This window comes from Eulemur rufifrons, chromosome 19 (genome assembly GCF_041146395.1).
Source record: "Eulemur rufifrons isolate Redbay chromosome 19, OSU_ERuf_1, whole genome shotgun sequence".
Classification (NCBI taxonomy): domain Eukaryota; kingdom Metazoa; phylum Chordata; class Mammalia; order Primates; family Lemuridae; genus Eulemur; species Eulemur rufifrons.
Window position 1 is genome coordinate 94664884 of NC_091001.1, and position 19265 is coordinate 94684148.

At 35.0% G+C, this 19265-nt stretch overlaps 1 protein-coding gene across 3 annotated transcripts in view; it reads right to left on the bottom strand.

The window, feature by feature from the left end:
• The window catches only part of BABAM2 (BRISC and BRCA1 A complex member 2), a 395148-nt gene that overhangs the window by 293085 nt on the left and 82798 nt on the right, over positions 1-19265 (bottom strand). For all 3 annotated transcript variants that reach the window (XM_069494165.1, XM_069494164.1, XM_069494163.1), the window contains exon 4: positions 18091-18185. In XM_069494165.1, the coding sequence (XP_069350266.1) occupies positions 18091-18185 (95 nt within the window). The remainder of the gene's footprint in view (positions 1-18090; positions 18186-19265) is intronic.

Sequence of the window (19265 nt, forward strand, 5' to 3'; positions counted from 1 at the left end):
AAATAAATGCATGGATGCTAAGTATCTTGGCCAGCATAGTCCACCTAGTAATCAACAGACCTGAGTCTAGAATTCCTATCTGCTCTGCCTCAGTCAAATTCATTTTTGCTACCTATAGTTTTCAACTCTGGGTATAACACTAGAACTGCCTTTCTAAAACCACTGATAGCCAGGCTCCATCCAAGAATAAATATCTGAATTCAAATCTTGGGAGACAGAATTTATCCATCGATATATTCCAGATATCCCCATGAAATAATCACAGCACTCTACACAACAATACAAGAAGAGTATCCTAGTGCTTTTGGAGGCTGAAGTGGGAAGGTCACTTGGAGCCAAGAATTCAAGACCAGCCTGAGTAATACAGCAAGACCCTGTTTCTACAAAATATTAAAAATTAGTCGGGCATGGTGGCACATGCCTGCAGTCCCAACTATTTGGGAGGCTGAGACAGAAGGGTCACTTAAATCCAGGAATTCGAGCCTGCAGTGAGCTGTGATGGTGCCACTGTACTCCAGCAACAGAGCAAGACTCTGTCTCTTAAAAAAAAAAAAAAAAAAAAAGGAGAGTAGAAAGTAGGATGGCAGACATGATCAATATTAAATTATCTACTTGCAAAGCCAAACTTTCATGTCATTTCCTTTTTTTTACCTTACAGTTACCCACTTCCCCACTCCCAAATCAGTAAACACCAAGAAAAAGTAACTTAATTTTAATATTTACCTACATGAAATATATTGGGAACATAAATCCTAACACCCACCAAAATGTATAAAATAATTCTAGCTAAAATAACTTTTAGATGATTTACAATTTTATACCCTCTTTAACTGCTATCTTAAAAGGATACAACAAAATACAATTATATTTTGTTACTCTTCATTTCTTCTGCATCTCCAGCCTTCCAACTAAGATTTTTTTCTTCCAACTGAAGAACTAGTAAAGGTTTCCTGAGACGAACTCTCTGTTTTTGTTTACTTGAAAATGTATTTATTTCACTTAAATCATTGAAGGATATTTTTACTAGATACAGAATTCTAAATGGTACTAGTTGTTTTCTTTTACCACATTAAAGACATCAGTTAACTGTCTTCTATCTTCCTTTGTTGCTGTTAATACATCAGCTAACAGTGGAATGGGTTGTCTTTTGTTTCCCTGGGTGTTTTTAGATTCTACTCAATATCTTTGATTTTCTGTAATTTTGCCATGATGTGTCTAGGAACAAATTCCTTCGTAAGTAGCCTATTTAGGATTAACTAGACTTCCTGAATCTGAAGAATTACATTGATTAATTTTTGTATGAATATACTCAGTTCTTTAAAAAAAACTTTTTATTGTAAAATATAACAAATATAAAGACAAGTTCACAGAACAAAAATGAATACTTCAATTAATAATCACAAAACCAACACCTCATGAATAGGATGGAGCATGTGTACAATGCTAAGGTCATCAGCTCATTCCATCCACCAGAGTAACAATGTTCATGGATACAATGACTCAATGACTCAGTGAGGAGAATCAAGACAAACAAGTCTCAATTCTAAGACTTTCATTTGTGATATCAGGCTTTTTCTTCTTCAGAATTTGGTGTTGTGATGATGGCCTATAGCAGCGGTCCCCAACCTTTTTGGCACCAGGGACTGGTTTCATTTCACGGAAGACAATTTTTCCACAGACGGGAGGGGAGTGGTATTGGGATGATTCAAGTGCATTATGTTTATTGTGCACTTTATTTCTATTATTATTACATTGTAATATACAATGAAATAATTATACAACTCACCATAATGCAGAATCCAATGCCACCGCTGATCTGATAGGAGGCAGAGCTCAGGTGGTTGTGCTAGCAATGGGGAGTGGCTGTAAATACAGATGAAGCTTCACTCACTCACCCACTGCTCACCTCATGTTGTGCAGCCTATTTCCTAACAGGCCAAGGACAATACTAGTCCACATGGCCCAGGGGTTAGGGACCGCACACCTAGAGGTACTGGGAGATGCTATAAAGAGCCTAAGAACAATGTCACCATGGGCAGAGGGCAAAGAGAAGCCCTAATGACATTGTTTAAGCCCTAAAACTAGTCACTCTCCAAACTAGTTCTACCCCTGGTCTTTTTTGTTACGTGAACCAATAAATTCTTTTTTTACTTATGACAGTTTGATCACATTTTCTGTCACTAGCATCCTACCAAGTTCTAACTGCTATAATTCATTATGTGATTGCCCTTCCTGAAGTAATTTCCCCTCCATCTGAACTTTATTATTACCTTTCTTTTCTATGTTATACCACAGTTACATTCTGCCTTATAACTATCTGTAGCCATATTTTCTCTATTACTGAACTGTGAGCATGGAGCACAGAGCCTACAATATGATGGATTCATCAATACATGAGTGGATTAGTAAAATGTGGTATATGTATACCATGGAGTATTACTCAGCTATAAGAAATAACGGTGATATAGAATCTCTTATGTTCTCCTGGATAGAGCTGGAACCCATTCTACTAAGTGAAGTATCCCAAGAATGGAAAAATAAGCACCACATGTACTCACCAGCAAATTGGTTTCCCTGATCATCACCTAAGTGCACATTTGGGAATAACACCAACTGGGTGTCGGGCAGATGGGGGGGAGGGGATGGGTGTATACCTACATAATGAGTGTGATGTGCACCATCTGAGGAATGGACACACTTGAAGCTCTGACTCGGTGGGGTGGCAGGGCATGGGCAATATACATAACCTAAACTTTTGTACCCCCATAAAATGTTGAAAAAAAAAATAAAATAAAAAATATATGATAGATTCAATAAACAGGTATTGAAGAAACTGTGACTACAGCAATGTGTCATTCATCTTTATATCCTTAGCACCTAGCACAAGGCTTAAATATAGTACAGGCTCAACACATGTTTGCAGAAGGAATTAACTAATAAGAAGACGGAAATAATATCACAAAAAAGCAGAGATCAGTATATATACAAATGGGATATTAAAATAATCCTTCCCAGTGATTAGAATGATCCATGTGGTAGTGGATAAGAGTTGGAGACATAAGTATGAAATGATGTATGAAACCTTAATATAGATACTAGTAGTTACATATACAAATACTTATAGATATGTGTATTTCCTTGGTTTGTTATCTGAGTACCTAAAAGCAACAACACCCCAGTAGCAACAAGCACACCTAGCACTCATATCTTGGTTTCTAATATCTTTCTCTAATTAAAAAGAATCGAGCTCCTTGGAGAAATGGCTGACTCTAGAACTGCAGCAGGGAATTTACAAGATGAGCCTAGGAGCATCTCATAGTGCCAGAAAGTAGGAAAGTGCTCCAAGAAACAAACAAACAAAAACAACTACAATGATGGCGGCCTGTCAAAAAACTTCCCCTGGCCAAAGTTAGAACAATTTGAGTACCAAAATAAATAACACAGTATTGATTATAACCCAAAGTATAAAATAAATGTCTGTAAGTCCACACTGAAATAAATGATTGAATACATAATAAATGGAGAAGAATAGAAAAGTCTCTCATGCAGACAAATTCCAAATAATTTATGTAGATACTCTGCCCTCAAAGAGGTAGAGCATAACTCCCCACTTCTGCGGTTGCACACAATGAGTCCCTTCCAAAGAGTACAGTACAAAAAGGGGGAGGAAAAATTTATGTAACTTTACAGTGAAGCAAACACTCCCTCAAACCAAGTGATTAAGGCTAATAACAAAAGTGGAAAGTTATATTGATAGTATGTACCCTTGATTTGATGTGATGAAAATGGCTTTGTACCTCTGAGGTCTTCCTACCAAAAGCCCATAACCACAGCCTAACCATGAGAAAAACGTCAGACAAATCCCAGTTGAGGGACATTCTAAAAAATACCTGACCAGTTACTCCTCAAAACCATCAAGGTCACCAAAAACAAGGAAAATATAAGAAGCTGTCACAATCAAGAGGAGCCCAAACAGACATAAGAACTAAATGTAATGTGGTATCCCAGACGAGATCTTGGAGCAGAAAAAGGACATTACGAAAAAAATTTTTTAAATTCCGAATAAAGTATGAACTTTATAATAATATATCAATATTGGTTCACCAATTGTCACAAATGTACCATAATAATGTAAGGTGGTAGCAACAGAGGAAATTGAATGTGGAGTACATGGAACTATCACTGTAATGATTTTATAAATATAAAACTAAAGTCCTAAAAGTTTACTAAAAATTAAGTAGCCCTTCCCTCATAAGACCCTGCATGCCAAAAGCACACAAAGCAAGCCTGTTGTAAGATCAGCCTTTGAAACAAGTGAAGAATATGAAATAATTAATTTAGAGACTACAAGGGAATATAATCAACAATCAACTGCACATTTTTCTTTAAAAATGTATAATAAAAATCTGACTCCTCTGAAAAACTAATGTATATTCATGAAGTTCATAACTATTTCCAGAATTATACTTAACAGCAGGTGACTAAAAAGTAAAAGCATCAGAAATTTCTGGAATCCTCAAAACCAGAAGGGAAAAAATATTATCCTCAATTCGTGAGCATCTCACAAAAAGTTTCAATGTCTTGGTAAATCATATTATGAAGGAAAAACAAAAACAAACCTAAGGCTGTGGTAGTTTTTAAAAATCACAGCATAAACTAGCAATTAATAATTCTTAGCTTTGCATTCTAAACCCCTTATAATTGTGCCTCAACCTACCTCTATAACTGTATTTTTTGCTATTTGCCTATGCAAACTCTACTCCAAGCAAACTGATTTGCTCAGTGCTTCCAATAGGCCATCCTTGGTATGTGATGCTTCTCATACCTATCTACAGTGCCACCCTCTCCTCTCTTCATCTTCTACATCCAAACCCTGCTTGAAGACCCAGCTAAAACCCTTCTTCTTCCATAAAGTCTCAGATCACCTTAGGTTCCATAATCACTACTTTATCAGAATTCCAGTACTATTTAATGTGATACTCAGCATATTTATTCATTAAAATTAAAAAAATAAGTTAAATTTTAAAACCTTAGTGTGTATCTTAAAAGGTAGGTCCTTTATCTCCTACTCAAAGCTCTACATGTGTTAGCCAAAAACAATTTTGATGTTGGTTTACTAAAACCTTCATTTCTCCTCTATCTTCTTAAGAGAAACATAATCAGAATCCCCGTTCATAGACACTAGACTTAAAATGATAAAGAGATTTTTTTAAGTTATTAACTATAACCAACTATTGGTTATTCATGGTAAGGGAAAAGAGGGTTAAGAATTCACAAGTAATCACAATTTCCTTTAGCCTTAAGTAGAACTCCTTTTCTATGAGTAACAAATTTAAAAATAAAGAAAAAGGACTGGTTTGAGATAAATCTTTTATTTTTCTGGGGAGGTACTAACAATCAAGAATAGGTCAAAAGAATAGAAGCCAATTTTAAAAGATGCTTCAGATGAATTTCTAATGTCACAGGAGAAATGCTTACGATAATATATAAAGTAAAAAAAATTGAAAAATATGGAAGGCATATATGCATGTGGCACAGACACACAAAAACACTGAAAGTAAAACTCCACTAAAATGTGAATACTCTTCTCTAACTTATGTGGGATTATGGACTGGATTTCTTGGTACTTATCTATATTTCATGTGCTATTATTAATAAAAACACATTATTATAATTTAAACATCCAATTCCTTGAGGGGAGTGGTAGAGAGAATAGGAGATGATAAAGAGAAAGGATAACAAAGAGAGATGATCAACCAAAGACAATGGGTTATCTTCAAAACTGACCATTAAATAACTCCTCTGAATAAGCACATTCTTGAACTGCAATGGTTTATACTCAGCTCAGTACCTCATTTTCCCAGAAGCATTTTTACAAATTCAATTGAGTAAATCAAAACTAGCAACATCTGCTAAATGTTATATTTACCATCGGATTTCAAAAAATAACTTGGTTTGCCTTTTTTTCATTTGTCTTATGAGAGTGAACATTTTAAATGTACCTTGTTTGTACTTTCAAGACATTCTGTTTTTCTACAACTATGCTTTTAAAGCCTTGTTTATAACACATGCTTTCAAAATTATGTGTATACATAATGTGTATATGTTAATACTCCTCCTCTTAATCCATCATTGGCTATAATAGCAACACTTTTGGAAAAAATAGATAAATTTATAAACTATAATTTTTAATCCAGGGGCCTTCCACTGTCTCCCCTTAGGAAATACATTTAAAAAAAAAAGAACATCAACTTTCTTCCTACCTCATAAAATGTTTTCATGACTGATAAGTTAAAATAGATAATGACAAAAGTACAAGAGAGATCCTAGTACATCAGCACATAAGCCAGTTTTCCATCAAAATTTCTAGTAATTTTCCCATATTCACTTAGGTCATTTATTGATACATGCTTTGATTACAAGCTGCATTTAACACCAAAGAACCAGAGATAGCATCCTAAATAATGTTCTTATTTCTACCTTAGTATTATCTATTGAAACTTAAAATCTAGGTTTTCATAAAAAAGGAAGAAGTACAAGTTTATCAAATATTTTATTAATTATTAATGTTATTGAACTTTTAACATCATTTTACTTAATTATTAATAATTAATTTTTATTAATTCTGTATTTTTACCAATAAGGTATATAGTATTTTATGGTCTACTCAAGTTTTCTGCACTTTTGCTTTGAAAATAAAAGATAAAATTATATGTTCTCAAAATATTATACCACTGGTTTGTACTTCCAGGTGGGATGGAGTAAGCTTTGTACAGACCAGCACTCTCAATAAGAACTACTAGAAAGTTAGATAAAATATACGTATCTATTTGGAGGTATTCACTATCCACGGAAGTGAGGAGAACTGGAGGGGCTGAGAACCTCAGGGAGGAGAGAACCCAGGGAGAGGAGCTTACTTCTTCTGCAGCTGCTTTCACTCTAGGGACATATGCAAATTCAGGGCACAGCAGGGAAGCTGAGACTCCAGACTATACTGCTGCTGAGGCTTAAAAACCATCAGAACTTTTGGCAGGATGTTGAGAGATCTGAAACATGCAGCCAGTTCCTCTCAGGACTCTGAAGAATTCTGAGGAAGCCCGGGTCTAGAAGTCAAAAGTTAAGAAAATGCCTCTGAAAAGCATAGCAGAGTTATCAGCAGTCTTGCATGATAACATTTAGAATTTCGGATTCATTAGGGCAAAGATCCACACTGCCTGTGTGCTTAAGTATTTGACAGATGACAGAACATTCTATTTTAAAATATGTTATGGGTCAAGGCACTTGGAATTGTTTACGAACATTGGCCACTCCAGCTTGCCAGGTAAATTCTGAAAAGCTCTACCTCAAGAACAGGAGTGAACCAGAGGTAAACAGACTCTTACCAAAGCCATAAACCAGCCTCAACTCAGCAAAGTTCTTGAATAGATTAAAGTGATTAGCCTATCAGATCAGCCTATCTGCCTATCAGAGGGGATAATAACCCTCTCTCTCTCTGGAAAAAGATGGAATCATCTGGAGCCTCTATAGGTTTTTAACTGAAATGTCTGACATCCACTTAAAACTACTGGAAACACCAAATACAGAACCATGTTATTAATAACCAAGGAAAAAAGTGGGCAAAACAAACAGACCCAAGGATAATCCAGATGTTATAGTTAGTTGAGATGGAGTTCAAAATAAATATGATTAATGTGTGCAAGAAAATGAAGAAAACTAAGTAGAAAATAGATGAAAAAATAAAGAAATTCACCAGAGAATTGGAATTTACAGAAAAGAATCAAATAGAATTACAGAATTGAAGAATATATTACCTAAAATTAAAAACTCATTAGATGGGTTTAACAGCAAAAAAAATAACAAACTGGAAGGTAAATTTGGCATTGTCTACTTGTAGACAATGTACTTATTCATTTATTGTCTCTCATCTCCCAAATCCACTCTTCTTTACCCTGTTTATGAAACTAGGGCTAGACCCTATAAATGTTTTTCCTTTGCCAGTGGCTACCATGTTCAGCTTGTCAGCACAGAAACGGAGGGACAGTGCAAGGTACAGCAGAGGGAGGAACTTCTTACCCTGATTCTGGTGTACTGTTCTTCCTGCTCCTACGGTTCGGCTGCCAGAGGCCTGCAGGAAACCTAGTAGTGCCCAACGCCCAGCCTGCTTCGCTGGACCCAGCCCATTTCTACTAGCCAGCCGCAGTCTACCAGCACCCAGCACCAGCACCAGGCCACCAGCACCAGTTCTGGCCGGCAGGATCCTCAGTGAAGGTCTCCAGCTTCCAGTGGACTACAGCCACACCCTCTCCAACAAGGAGGTGGGAATCTCAGCTGTGGGGGACACGATGGAGAAAAGGAGGAAGGGTCTTCCAAGTTTGTTCCTTCTTGAGTACTCCCCCTTAGCCCTAGAATAGCTGCTTTCTACAACTGCTAGAGTTGCATTCTTTAGAGTTCTCTTTTACTCCTTTAAGTAAATAATTCTTTATATCAACATTTTTCTTATTCAAATTACTGTTATGGTCTCTATCTCCTAACTGGACTCTGACTGATAAACTAGTAAAGTTGAGAGACCTCAAACTGACCTATCCTCTATACCACATGTCCTAGCAAGTCCACCCTTCAATATATACACATCAGGAATGCATACAAATATTCACCAAGACACGTAAAAGAATGCTCATAGTAACACTATTCACCACAGCACAAGACTGAAAATAACTCACATCAATCAATAGTAGAATGGATAAACTATGGTATGCTCATACAATGGAATACAGTGAGCATGAACAACCACCAAAATACATAGGCAAAGTTCACAAATAAATGCTGAATGAAAGAAGCCAGACATACCAGTATATACTGGTTGACTCTATTTGTATAAAGATCAAAAAGAGGCAAAAATAATAATGGCAACATGAATCAGCAGTGTTTACTCTAGGCAAGGTGGTCATAGTGATGGAAGAGGATATGAGTGGGGCTTCTGGAAATGTTCTGTTTCTTGATCCAGGGTGCCAGTTACATGGTTGTGCTCACTTGGAAATTCACCATGCTATACCTTATGATTTGTACACTCTTCTAGATGTATGTTATTTGACAACAATAGTTATATAAAAATATATATTAAATTTAAAAACAAATAATATGTTTTTAAATCCCTGACACTTACCCTGCATACATGGATCTGATAAGTACTCCTGCCTATGTTCCCACAGTACCCTGTGCATACCTCTCTAAATCTATACTTTAAGTGTAGCCCTATGCTGCAACTCTGATTAGTTATCTGCCTTGAGCACTATGTCCAGCTTGAGGGCTTAAGATGAGTGTTTCATAGGTCTCAAATAAGGCAATAAACAGAGATTTGAAAATGAGAGAGCATTCTATTTTAAAATATGTTATAGGCCAAAGAACTCAGAAGTGCTAGGAACAGGAGCACCACACATCTGGATGGAATTTCTCAATAGTTTAACACACAGTCCATTTTAGCTCAGTGCATTCTTAGCATGTATTTCATGTACACAGGGGACAGGAACTATTTTGCAGGGACACAATCAAAAGATGTCTTTCTGTAGGAAGCACAGTAAAGAGGAAGAAAAGTGACAAGGGCCCATGCAAGCAGAACAGTCAATGAAGGACTCAAACAAGAAGTGGGTAGTACCTGCAGTAGCATTAGGTTCACCACTCTTAAGATGCTTGTCCCAAACACTAAGTCACCCTCACCTTCCTCAAATCAGGAAGTCAGACAGCAGTGTTTTCCAATCTCACTATGATTGCAACATGCTCTCATGTAAATTTATGATCCACCCTTCCTCCTTTATGCAACTTTATTTTAAACTAAAGAGGATTATCATTATTACTTTTGGGGAAAAGAATTTCACAATACCCTTTGAGGTAGCTGAACATACCACAGGGTGTTGCAAAACAGAAGCAGAAAATCACTGCTTCAGAGGTTCTGTTAACCAATTTATCCCCACAAATTTCTCTAAAACTAAATTTTTTCAGCTATTTTGAAATTTTAATCTAAAGCATATTCTCTAGTCTTGGAAACTAGCAAGTCCCTTAAGGAATACAGAACCTTAAAGGAAACCGGCTCATCTAACAAACATGTATTGTCCACCTCTATGTACCAGGCACTCTTCTAGTTACTAGGATACAGCAGCAAACAAAACCAATTCCATTCTCTCCCAAAGTGCTGTTCTCTCTTCCAGTGAAGAGACAAGGCTGACCCGTTGTCCCAGTTTTCCTGGGATTGTCTTGTTTTAATACTGAATGCCCCACATTCTGGAAAACTCTTCAGTCCTGGGCAAATCAGGAAAGCTGGTCACACTGGCAGAGACAGACACCAAACAAATAAGCAACCCAAATCACCAAATGGTGGTAAGTGCTATGAAGAAAATAGAGCATGATGAAGATAAGAGAGTGCTGAGGAGAGTGTTACTATTTTGTATAGGAATGTCACGGAAGGTCTCTCTATATAATGACATTTGGAGAAGAGACGGGACAAGCCATTCGGATAAGTGAAGGAAGAGTTCCAGACAAAGTGAATGAAAATGGTGAACAGTAAATGAAAAGGTCCTAAGGTGAGAGTGTCCATCACTTAGAGTCCAGCACAAGTTCCATCATTTTGGTGATGATTTTAATCCCATAATTCCAACCGACAATAATTTCCTTTTTCTTTATAATGGGTCCTGTCTTAATTCATTCATCATCGTCTCTTCTTACATTATATAATGTATGTGAAAAACACTATTTAACTACCCCATGGCACTATTTGTTTCAATTATTCCAACATTTATATATTACCTATGTCTATTTGTTTTCATATATCTATGTCTTACCTCCCCTAAAATTTAGCCTCCTTAAGGTCAAGTTCCATATTGCACAGTGTTGGACACAATATGCAATCAATAAATACTAACAAATAGGATTTTCTTCCATTTGTCTTTTGTTGATTTTTATGCTTTTGTATTAGTAAAGGGGGTACCATCAGTACCATCAGTAGGTCAACATCTTATTCAGAATATGACACATGAAACAGTATGACAAACAGGTATAAAAGAATACAGTAAAAGAGAGGTATTTACATCATGTCCTTATACCATCTATTAAGTAAAGCTGTGTGTCTGTCTTCCTACTGGCCGCATCTACAGCAGAGCCTTATCTCAGAAACACATGCAGAGCAAAGCTCTATTGCCTAGGGCCCTAGATCATAATACTGAATTATTGTTGAATTAAATAGTTTGATGAATGAATTATTAGCATATAGAATAGAAAGCAGTGAATCTGATTTTTAACAACTCTATAAGAATTTATAAGTGTTGACCTTAAAAGTAGCTCCCAGAAATACTATGAGTTTATTATAATGTTGCTTCTATTTCTGTCTGAGGAAATGCTTTAAGCTCAGTTCATAAATTCAAAGGAAAAACAATGTCACTATTTTATACTCACATCTCAATATTAAAATATATAATAATTCACCTTTCTCAACAAATTGATTTACCTCAAAAAAGCAGAAAAGGACAAAGAACATACATCTGTAAAGATATTTTTATTCAATAGAAAGAAAAACTTTATATTTAAAGTTAGAGCTGTAAGGTGACAGGATAAAATACAAAAATCAATTGTATTTCTACACAGCAGCAATGTAAAACTGAAAATGAGATTTAAAAAAAATTCCATGTATAGTAATAGCATAAAAACATAACATAGGAATAAATGTGATAAAAGAAATACAAAACTTATACTCTGAAAATTATAAAACATTGTTGAAAGAAATTAAAGAAGGCCTAACTGAATCGAAAGTCAGCTCATGTCCTGGTCTGGAAGACTTAATATTGCTAAAATGGCAATAATCTCTATATTGATCTACAGAGTCAACACAATCCCTATCAAAATCCCAGCTGGATACTTGACAGAAATTGCTAACCTGATCTTAAAATTCATAAGGAAATGCAAGAGACCCATAAGAATCAAAACAATCTTATAAACAAAAAGCAAAGTTGGAAAACTCACACTTCCCAATTTCAAAATTTGTTACAAAGTCACAGCAGCCAAGACAATGTGGTACTGGTATAAGGATGGACATATGCATCAATGGAATAAAACTGAGAATCCATAAATAAACCTTCACATTTATAATCAATTGAGTTTTGACAAGAATACCAAGAAAATTCAATGAGGAAAAAAGTCTTTCCAATAAATTGTGCTAAGACATCTATAAGTCCACTTACAAAACAAAGTGGGGTCTCGACCTAAGCCATATATAAAAATTAACTCAAAATGGATCAAAGACCTCAACATACCATTAAGAATTATAAATTCTTTGACAAAGAGTAACTTTTCATAACCTTGGATTAGGCAATGGTTTCTTAGATATAAAACCAAAAGCACAAGCAACAAAAGAAAAAAAATAGATAAATTGGACTTCATCAAAATTTAAAACTTTCATCCTCCAGAAGACACTTTCTAAGTAGAAAGTGAAAAGATAACCCACAGAATGGGAGAAAATTTGGCAAATCAAATAGCCGATGAAGGACTTTACCCACAATATATAAAGAATTCTTACAATTCAACAATATCAAAACCATAATGAGATACCATTTAATACCTACTGGGATGACTACAATCAAAAAGACATACAATAACAAGTGTTGCTGAGTATGTGGAGAAATTGGAACACTTATACACGGAGAGTAGGAATATAAAATGATGCACCCACTTTTGAAAACAGTCTGGTATTTCCTCAAAAAACTACACAGCATTACCATTTGACCCTGCAATTCCACTCCTAGGGATTTATCCAAGCGAAATAAAAATATGTCGACACAACAATAGTTATAATAGGCAAAACATGGAAACAACCCAAATGTCCATCAACTGACTAATGGATAAATAAAATGTAGTATATGATGTGCATACAAAGAAATATTTGGTGATAAAAAATGAAATAGTGATACATGGTACACAAAAAACACTATGCTAAGTGAAATAAGTCAATCACAAAGGACGACATATTATATGATTCCATTTATATGAAATGTCCAGAATAGGCAAATCCATAGAGACAGAATGCAAATTAGTTGCTGCCTTGGGTGGGAGCGGGTGGTAGGGATAGGAGCATAGGAAAGTGCTAACAAGTCTAGGGTTTCATTTTTGGGGTGACAACAATGTTCAAAATTTGTAGTGATAGTTGCACAATTCTGTGAATGTATTATAATAAAAACCATTGAATTACACACTTTAAATGGGTGAACTGTCTAGCATATAAATTGTCTCAATAAAACTGTTATATATAAAAAAAAATTTGAGCTGTCCCCAAAATGGAAAGTGATACCTCACTAGATATAATGTTAAACAAAGGCAAATGGCCTTTGTTGGAGACATTACTCTAAACAATGGATTCAATCAGCGCTTCCCATTAATAGTTCACAGACTAACACATAAAAACAGCCCAGAGAATTTAAAAGCTCTTAGGCTTCCCAAAGCATCTAATCCAGTAGGTCCAGTGGGGTCCAGGAATCTATTTTTTTCCAAAATATTAAGGGGCTACAAATGTTTGTGTAACATGGATACCTTTTATAATGCTTTAGTCACGGCTTTTAGTTTGCCCATCACCTGAATAGTGTTCACTGTACCCAATAGGTAAGTTTTTACCACTTACTCCCTCCCATCTTCCTCCTTTCTTGGTGTCTTTGTGCCTATTCATTAGTTACCAATTCTTAGAGAGCATGTGGTGGTTGTTTTTCCATTCCTGAGATACTTCGCTTAGGATAATGGTCTCCAGTTCCATCTAAATTGCTGCAAAATACACTATTTCTTTCCTTTTTATGGCTAAGTAGTACTCCATGGTGTACATATATATTTTCTTCATTCATTCATGAATTGATGAGCACTTAGGTTGATTTCACATCTTTGCGATTATGAATTGTGTTGCAATAAAACATTCAAGTATAGGTGTCTTTTCAATGAAATGATTTCTTTTCCTTTGAGTAGATATCCAGTAGTGGGATTGCTGAGTTGAACAGTAAGACTACATTTATTTCTTTGAGGAATCTCCCAACTGTTTTCCATAGAGGTTGTACTAATTTTCAGTCCCACCAACAGTGTTTAAGTGTTCCTTTCTCTCTGCCTCCATGTCAGCATCTATTGCTTTTTGACTTTTTAATAATGGCCATTCTGACAGTGGTAAAGTAGTATATCTCATCGTGGTTTTAATTTGCATTTCCCTGACGATTAGTGATGTTGAGCATTTCTTCATATGTTTCTTGGAAATTTATTTATCTTCTTTTAAAAACTTCTGTTCATGTCTTTTGCCCACTTTTTAATAGGTTTGTTTTTTTACTGATGATTTGTTTGAGTTTTTTATAGAGTCTGCATATTAGCCCTTTATCAGATGTATAGTTTATGAATATTTTCTCCCATTCTGTAGGTTGTCTATATACTCTGTTGATTATTTACATTGTTAAAATGTCCATACTGCCCAAAATGATTTAGAGATTCAACACAATCCCATCAAAATACCAACGTCATATTTTACAAATCTAGAAAAAATAATTCTACACTTCATTTGGAACCAAAAGAGAGCCTGAATAGCCAAAGCAATCTTAAGCAAAAAGAACAAATCTGGAGGCATCACATTACCTAATGTCAAATTATACTACAAGGCTATAGTAACCAAAACAGCATGGTACTGGTACAAAAGCAGAGACACGGATGAATGGAACACAATAGAGAACTCAGAAATAAAACCATGTATCTACAACCAACTAATCTTTGACAAAGCAGACAACAACATACACTGGGGAAAGGAAGTCCTATTCAATAAATAGTGCTGGGAAAACAGGATGGCCACATGCAGAAGAACAAAACAGAACTCCTATCTCTCGCCATATTCAAAAATTAATTCAAGATGGATAAAAGACTTAAATGTAAGCCATGAAACAAAGGAGAAGAAAATGTATGAAAAACTCTTTTAGACATCAGCCTAGGCAAAGAATTTATGACTAAGGCCCCAAAGGCAAATACAGCAACAAGAAAAACAAATAAATGGGACTTGGTTAAATTAAAAAGCTTCTGTACAGCAAAGGAAATAATCAACAGAAGAATTTGTATTTTTAATAAGCTTCCCAGATTATTTTTATGTATATCCAGAATTGGAACCACTGGACCACTAAGGTCCTAAAACTCAATGATTTTTATGATTCTCTAGTATCTATGAGATATCTATCTTTAGATCTGGTATTTATCCAGTATTTTACACTCATCTGAAAATCTCAAGGTCCTTAATGGAACTCACCCCCTGACCGAAGAATCTGGATACAGAAAGAGATGGCTTCATCTGATCAATTAAAGCAGCCCACATATTTCTATTAACTTTATATATGTCCTTTACGTAGGCTACCTAAAATCTTTTTTTGGAAAGCAGCAGGTTTAAATAAATTGAATAAATAAAAGATTACATATAGTCTCTAAAACTATAATTCTCAAATTGGAACGCACTGGAGAGTCCAACTTTTTCTCAAATATTTATAACATTTTTATATTAAAAATACAGGTACATTAAAGAAACAAACGCAAAATTTTCATAAATGTTTAAGATAAAACACAAAAACTTCAAAGAAATTCCATATTTGCCACAGGAACTATTTTATACTGCACTCCCAGATTCTAAGGGTACATAATTCACCCCCTTCTGCAACTAGTAAGTACTTTAGGGGAAAAATCCGAGAAATCTAGGCATTCTGTTTTCTACTCCATGGGTGATGAAATATGTAATCCCCCTTCATTCAGAACCATATGTAGACTAGTCAGATTATTAGTGACTGTGCTCTGAGCACTTAAAGAAGGGGGGAAATAGTCTGAACTGAATCCAAGAACTAAACCATAATCTGTTAACAATTGAGTGAAAAGTCCTTCAGAGGCAAGCTGTGCTCAGGGCAATGTCTGCTGGGGATAAGGCCTTGTACTTTATTCTGTACTAATGTTTTAACCAAGCAACAATGAACATCAAGTGCAACTTCCAAGGCTATTTGGACATCAACCAGCTAGTAGAGAGTGTACTCTGGTTGTTTATCTGGGTTTACCCAGCCCTTGGGTCCATGAAGAAGCCCTGGGTAGTCTACCTGAGGCCTTAGATTAACCAACATTAAAAAGAAGGTATGTCCCTAGATTTGCAATCTTTCTCTTAGATCTAATGCTTTGATTTTTTGGTTGCCCTTTTTCAGCTAATTTCTCAAAAATATTTGTGATAACTTTACTCGGACTAAACATCAAAAGAGTGACATTATAATATCAGCTCTGACACAGACTTATACAAATCTAGGTCAATTTCCTCAGCACTAAAATAGAAGAGTAGAATAAGATGGATCTTAAGGTCTTTTTTAGCTTTTAAAATCTATACTCTCATAATTCTTGCCAATATTGCAGATATGCACTACAAATTTTAAATGCAATTTCAAAAAAAGAAGTTGTAAACACATCTTTCTTATTCTTTCCATCATACTATTCCCACTTGTGTCATCCTGGATCAAAGCCCCTTTTCTTCCACTAAATTTTTACAACCATCCTCAATGCTGGTCTTCAATTTCTCCTTAATCCATTATATTGATCACATTGCTTTTAGATGATTCTCCCTTCATCATTTCCTTCAATGGCTCTTAGCCCAGCATTCAATGCATTCTACAATTTATCTTATTAACCTTTTCTAGCCCTTCCTTATAGTAACTTATACATCAGTAAAACTATCAGTACCTTCTTTAGCAATATATTATATAAATCATAGCTTCTTCAAATTTGTTTATGTCATTTCCCCACCTGAAATATTCTCTGCCATACTTCCCACTTTTGTTCCATTCTTCAAGAATGAGTACAAGTCTTACCTTCACTACAAAGCATTTTCTGACCTCCTGTAAACTCCTGAGGCACTTAGCCTGTAATGTGGCATCTGACAAATGCTACCCTACACTGGGCAGATTTGATACAGAAGTCTGTAAGTGAAACCTCTGCCTGACTTTTTCCAGTTAAGCCCCTGAGCTTCAATACGGAGTGAATATGTAATAAAAAGCATCTAAAGGGGTCATATTTAACTTTAAAAAATTTTAATCAAATAAAATAAGAGCATATTGCAATTGTTAAAAATTTTATAACAAATCTATCCTACTCTTGCCAACAGTATTTATAGCTGTATTCTAAAGTTTAAAATAATTCTTTAGGTTTTGATTAATACTTCCTGTTTAATACTTCCTCTTTAAAAGGAAGGACAAGATTTCAAAGTAAATCATGAAAACTTTTAATTATAAAACTTTAACAAGACAAAAGATTGCCAGAAAACAAAACTAAGAATACAGTTTTGAACAAAAATAAACCTCTTATAGTATAGGTATCATACCAAACTCAAAGTTGAGAAGGAAAAGAAAGAGATAGTTTGTCTTGTCAGAACCATTTAAACAAAATGGTACATGTTTTTCTCTATCAGCCATGCATAACACACAACTTTTACTAAACCACATGTGCTCTGACAAGAACCATCACCCTTTTCCCCAGTGGTGAAAATTCTTGCTTTAATTCCAGAAACATTTATTTCAACTACAAAGTTTTTGGTCTTGCTTAATAAAGAACACTTAATCTGGTCTTTACCCTTCTGATAATACTACTGAGATAATGTGGATACAAGTCTAAATTTGCCACTTTCACTTCTATACAAAAAAGGCCTCTTGAAGAGCCAAGAAACACTCTCCTAACAAGTCCTGCGATGAAGTGTTAGTAAACATTAGAAAATTGATTGCAGGCATGAAATATTAAGTTGAAACAAAGAAAACGTTTTCAACATGTCTCTTTAAACTAAAGTAAAAATATTTCAACCAATATGCTGGAGACTTTCATTAATTCAAAGTAGCCTGAAAGTAAAATTGCAATGAAAAAAAAAATCTCTTATTTAACTATTTTGGCACATAAAGAGTTGTACTTATTTCACAGCACAGAGAAAAGAGGGGTAGAATAAAACCCACGTTTGACAAATCTGTTTAGCAACTGTCAAGAGCCAATTTTGTTTTCCTTACAACAAATACAGATCAATGTGAGCGAGCCTGTAGTACTCACCTGCAGAGCCGCGGGGTCTGGCAGGAATTCAGCATCCTCTCCAAATATAAAGTCGGGGGGCAGCTCTGGGTATTGGGCATTGAAAATGATATCCCCTGGAAAAATAGAAAATGGTAGGCTCTTCTTATTTCCTTGCTAATGTATACATGTTCTGAAGAATGTATCAGAAAAACTTCTAAAAGAACTTTATATTAGTTTAAGAAAAAAATACTAAAAAGTACTTTCTGAATGGTTAATTCTTCCAATAAAAGAACTGATATCCTCTTTTAAATTAACATCCACAACAAGCAATCAAAAAAGTTTTACCTCTTAATATATTATGAATGTAAATATCAAAGTAGAAAAGTAGAAGCAGCCACATCCAAAGTATGTGCTGATTATTTTTATAGGAAATATTACTGTCCAGTCACTGCCTGCTAATTAATAAGCTTTTACTGAGGACTGATTCTGTATGGATATAGTCCTTGCCTTGCAGAAATTAAACATACCTAAGTTTGGTATAATGGAAAGAACATTTGGCTTGGAGTCAAAAAAGTTAGATTTATATTCACAAGGTCTCTTAATTATTTATTAGCTCAAGTAAATTTGGGCAAATTTTAACTTCTTTAGCCTTCAGTTTCTTCATCACAGTAAAAGGGAGATACACTAGAATTGACATCACAGATCTGTTGTAAGGATAAAAAGAGAGCGTGCCTAGCACAGCATCTGGTATGCAATAAACACTCAGCAAGTGATATAGGAATACTACTGTTGGTATTAGTAGTAGCATTCTAAAACAGACAAATTACAAAGTCTCATGAGCAAATTTATGTTGTAAATTCTACCTTTTCACTTATTTTCTGACTCCTGTAGCTCCCTTTTTTCCTCTGCTCACTCTAAGAATCAGACCTCATCATTTGCTTATATTAAAAAGCAGATTCATTTACTGACAATCTAATACACATACTGGGTTATAGCATATAAGACTGTGTATACTTGTGTACACACTCTGCACACACCCATACAATACAGTTTTATCAGTACAATCATTTTTACTGATCAAATAATAGTATCTATATAATGATATCCATATTTAAACATTCAGACTTCAGTTCTCATTTGAGCCCTTAAATCTCTACGTATGAAGCATTTCAATGTCAAACTCAGCAAGTCTAAAAAATGTGATCATAACTGTC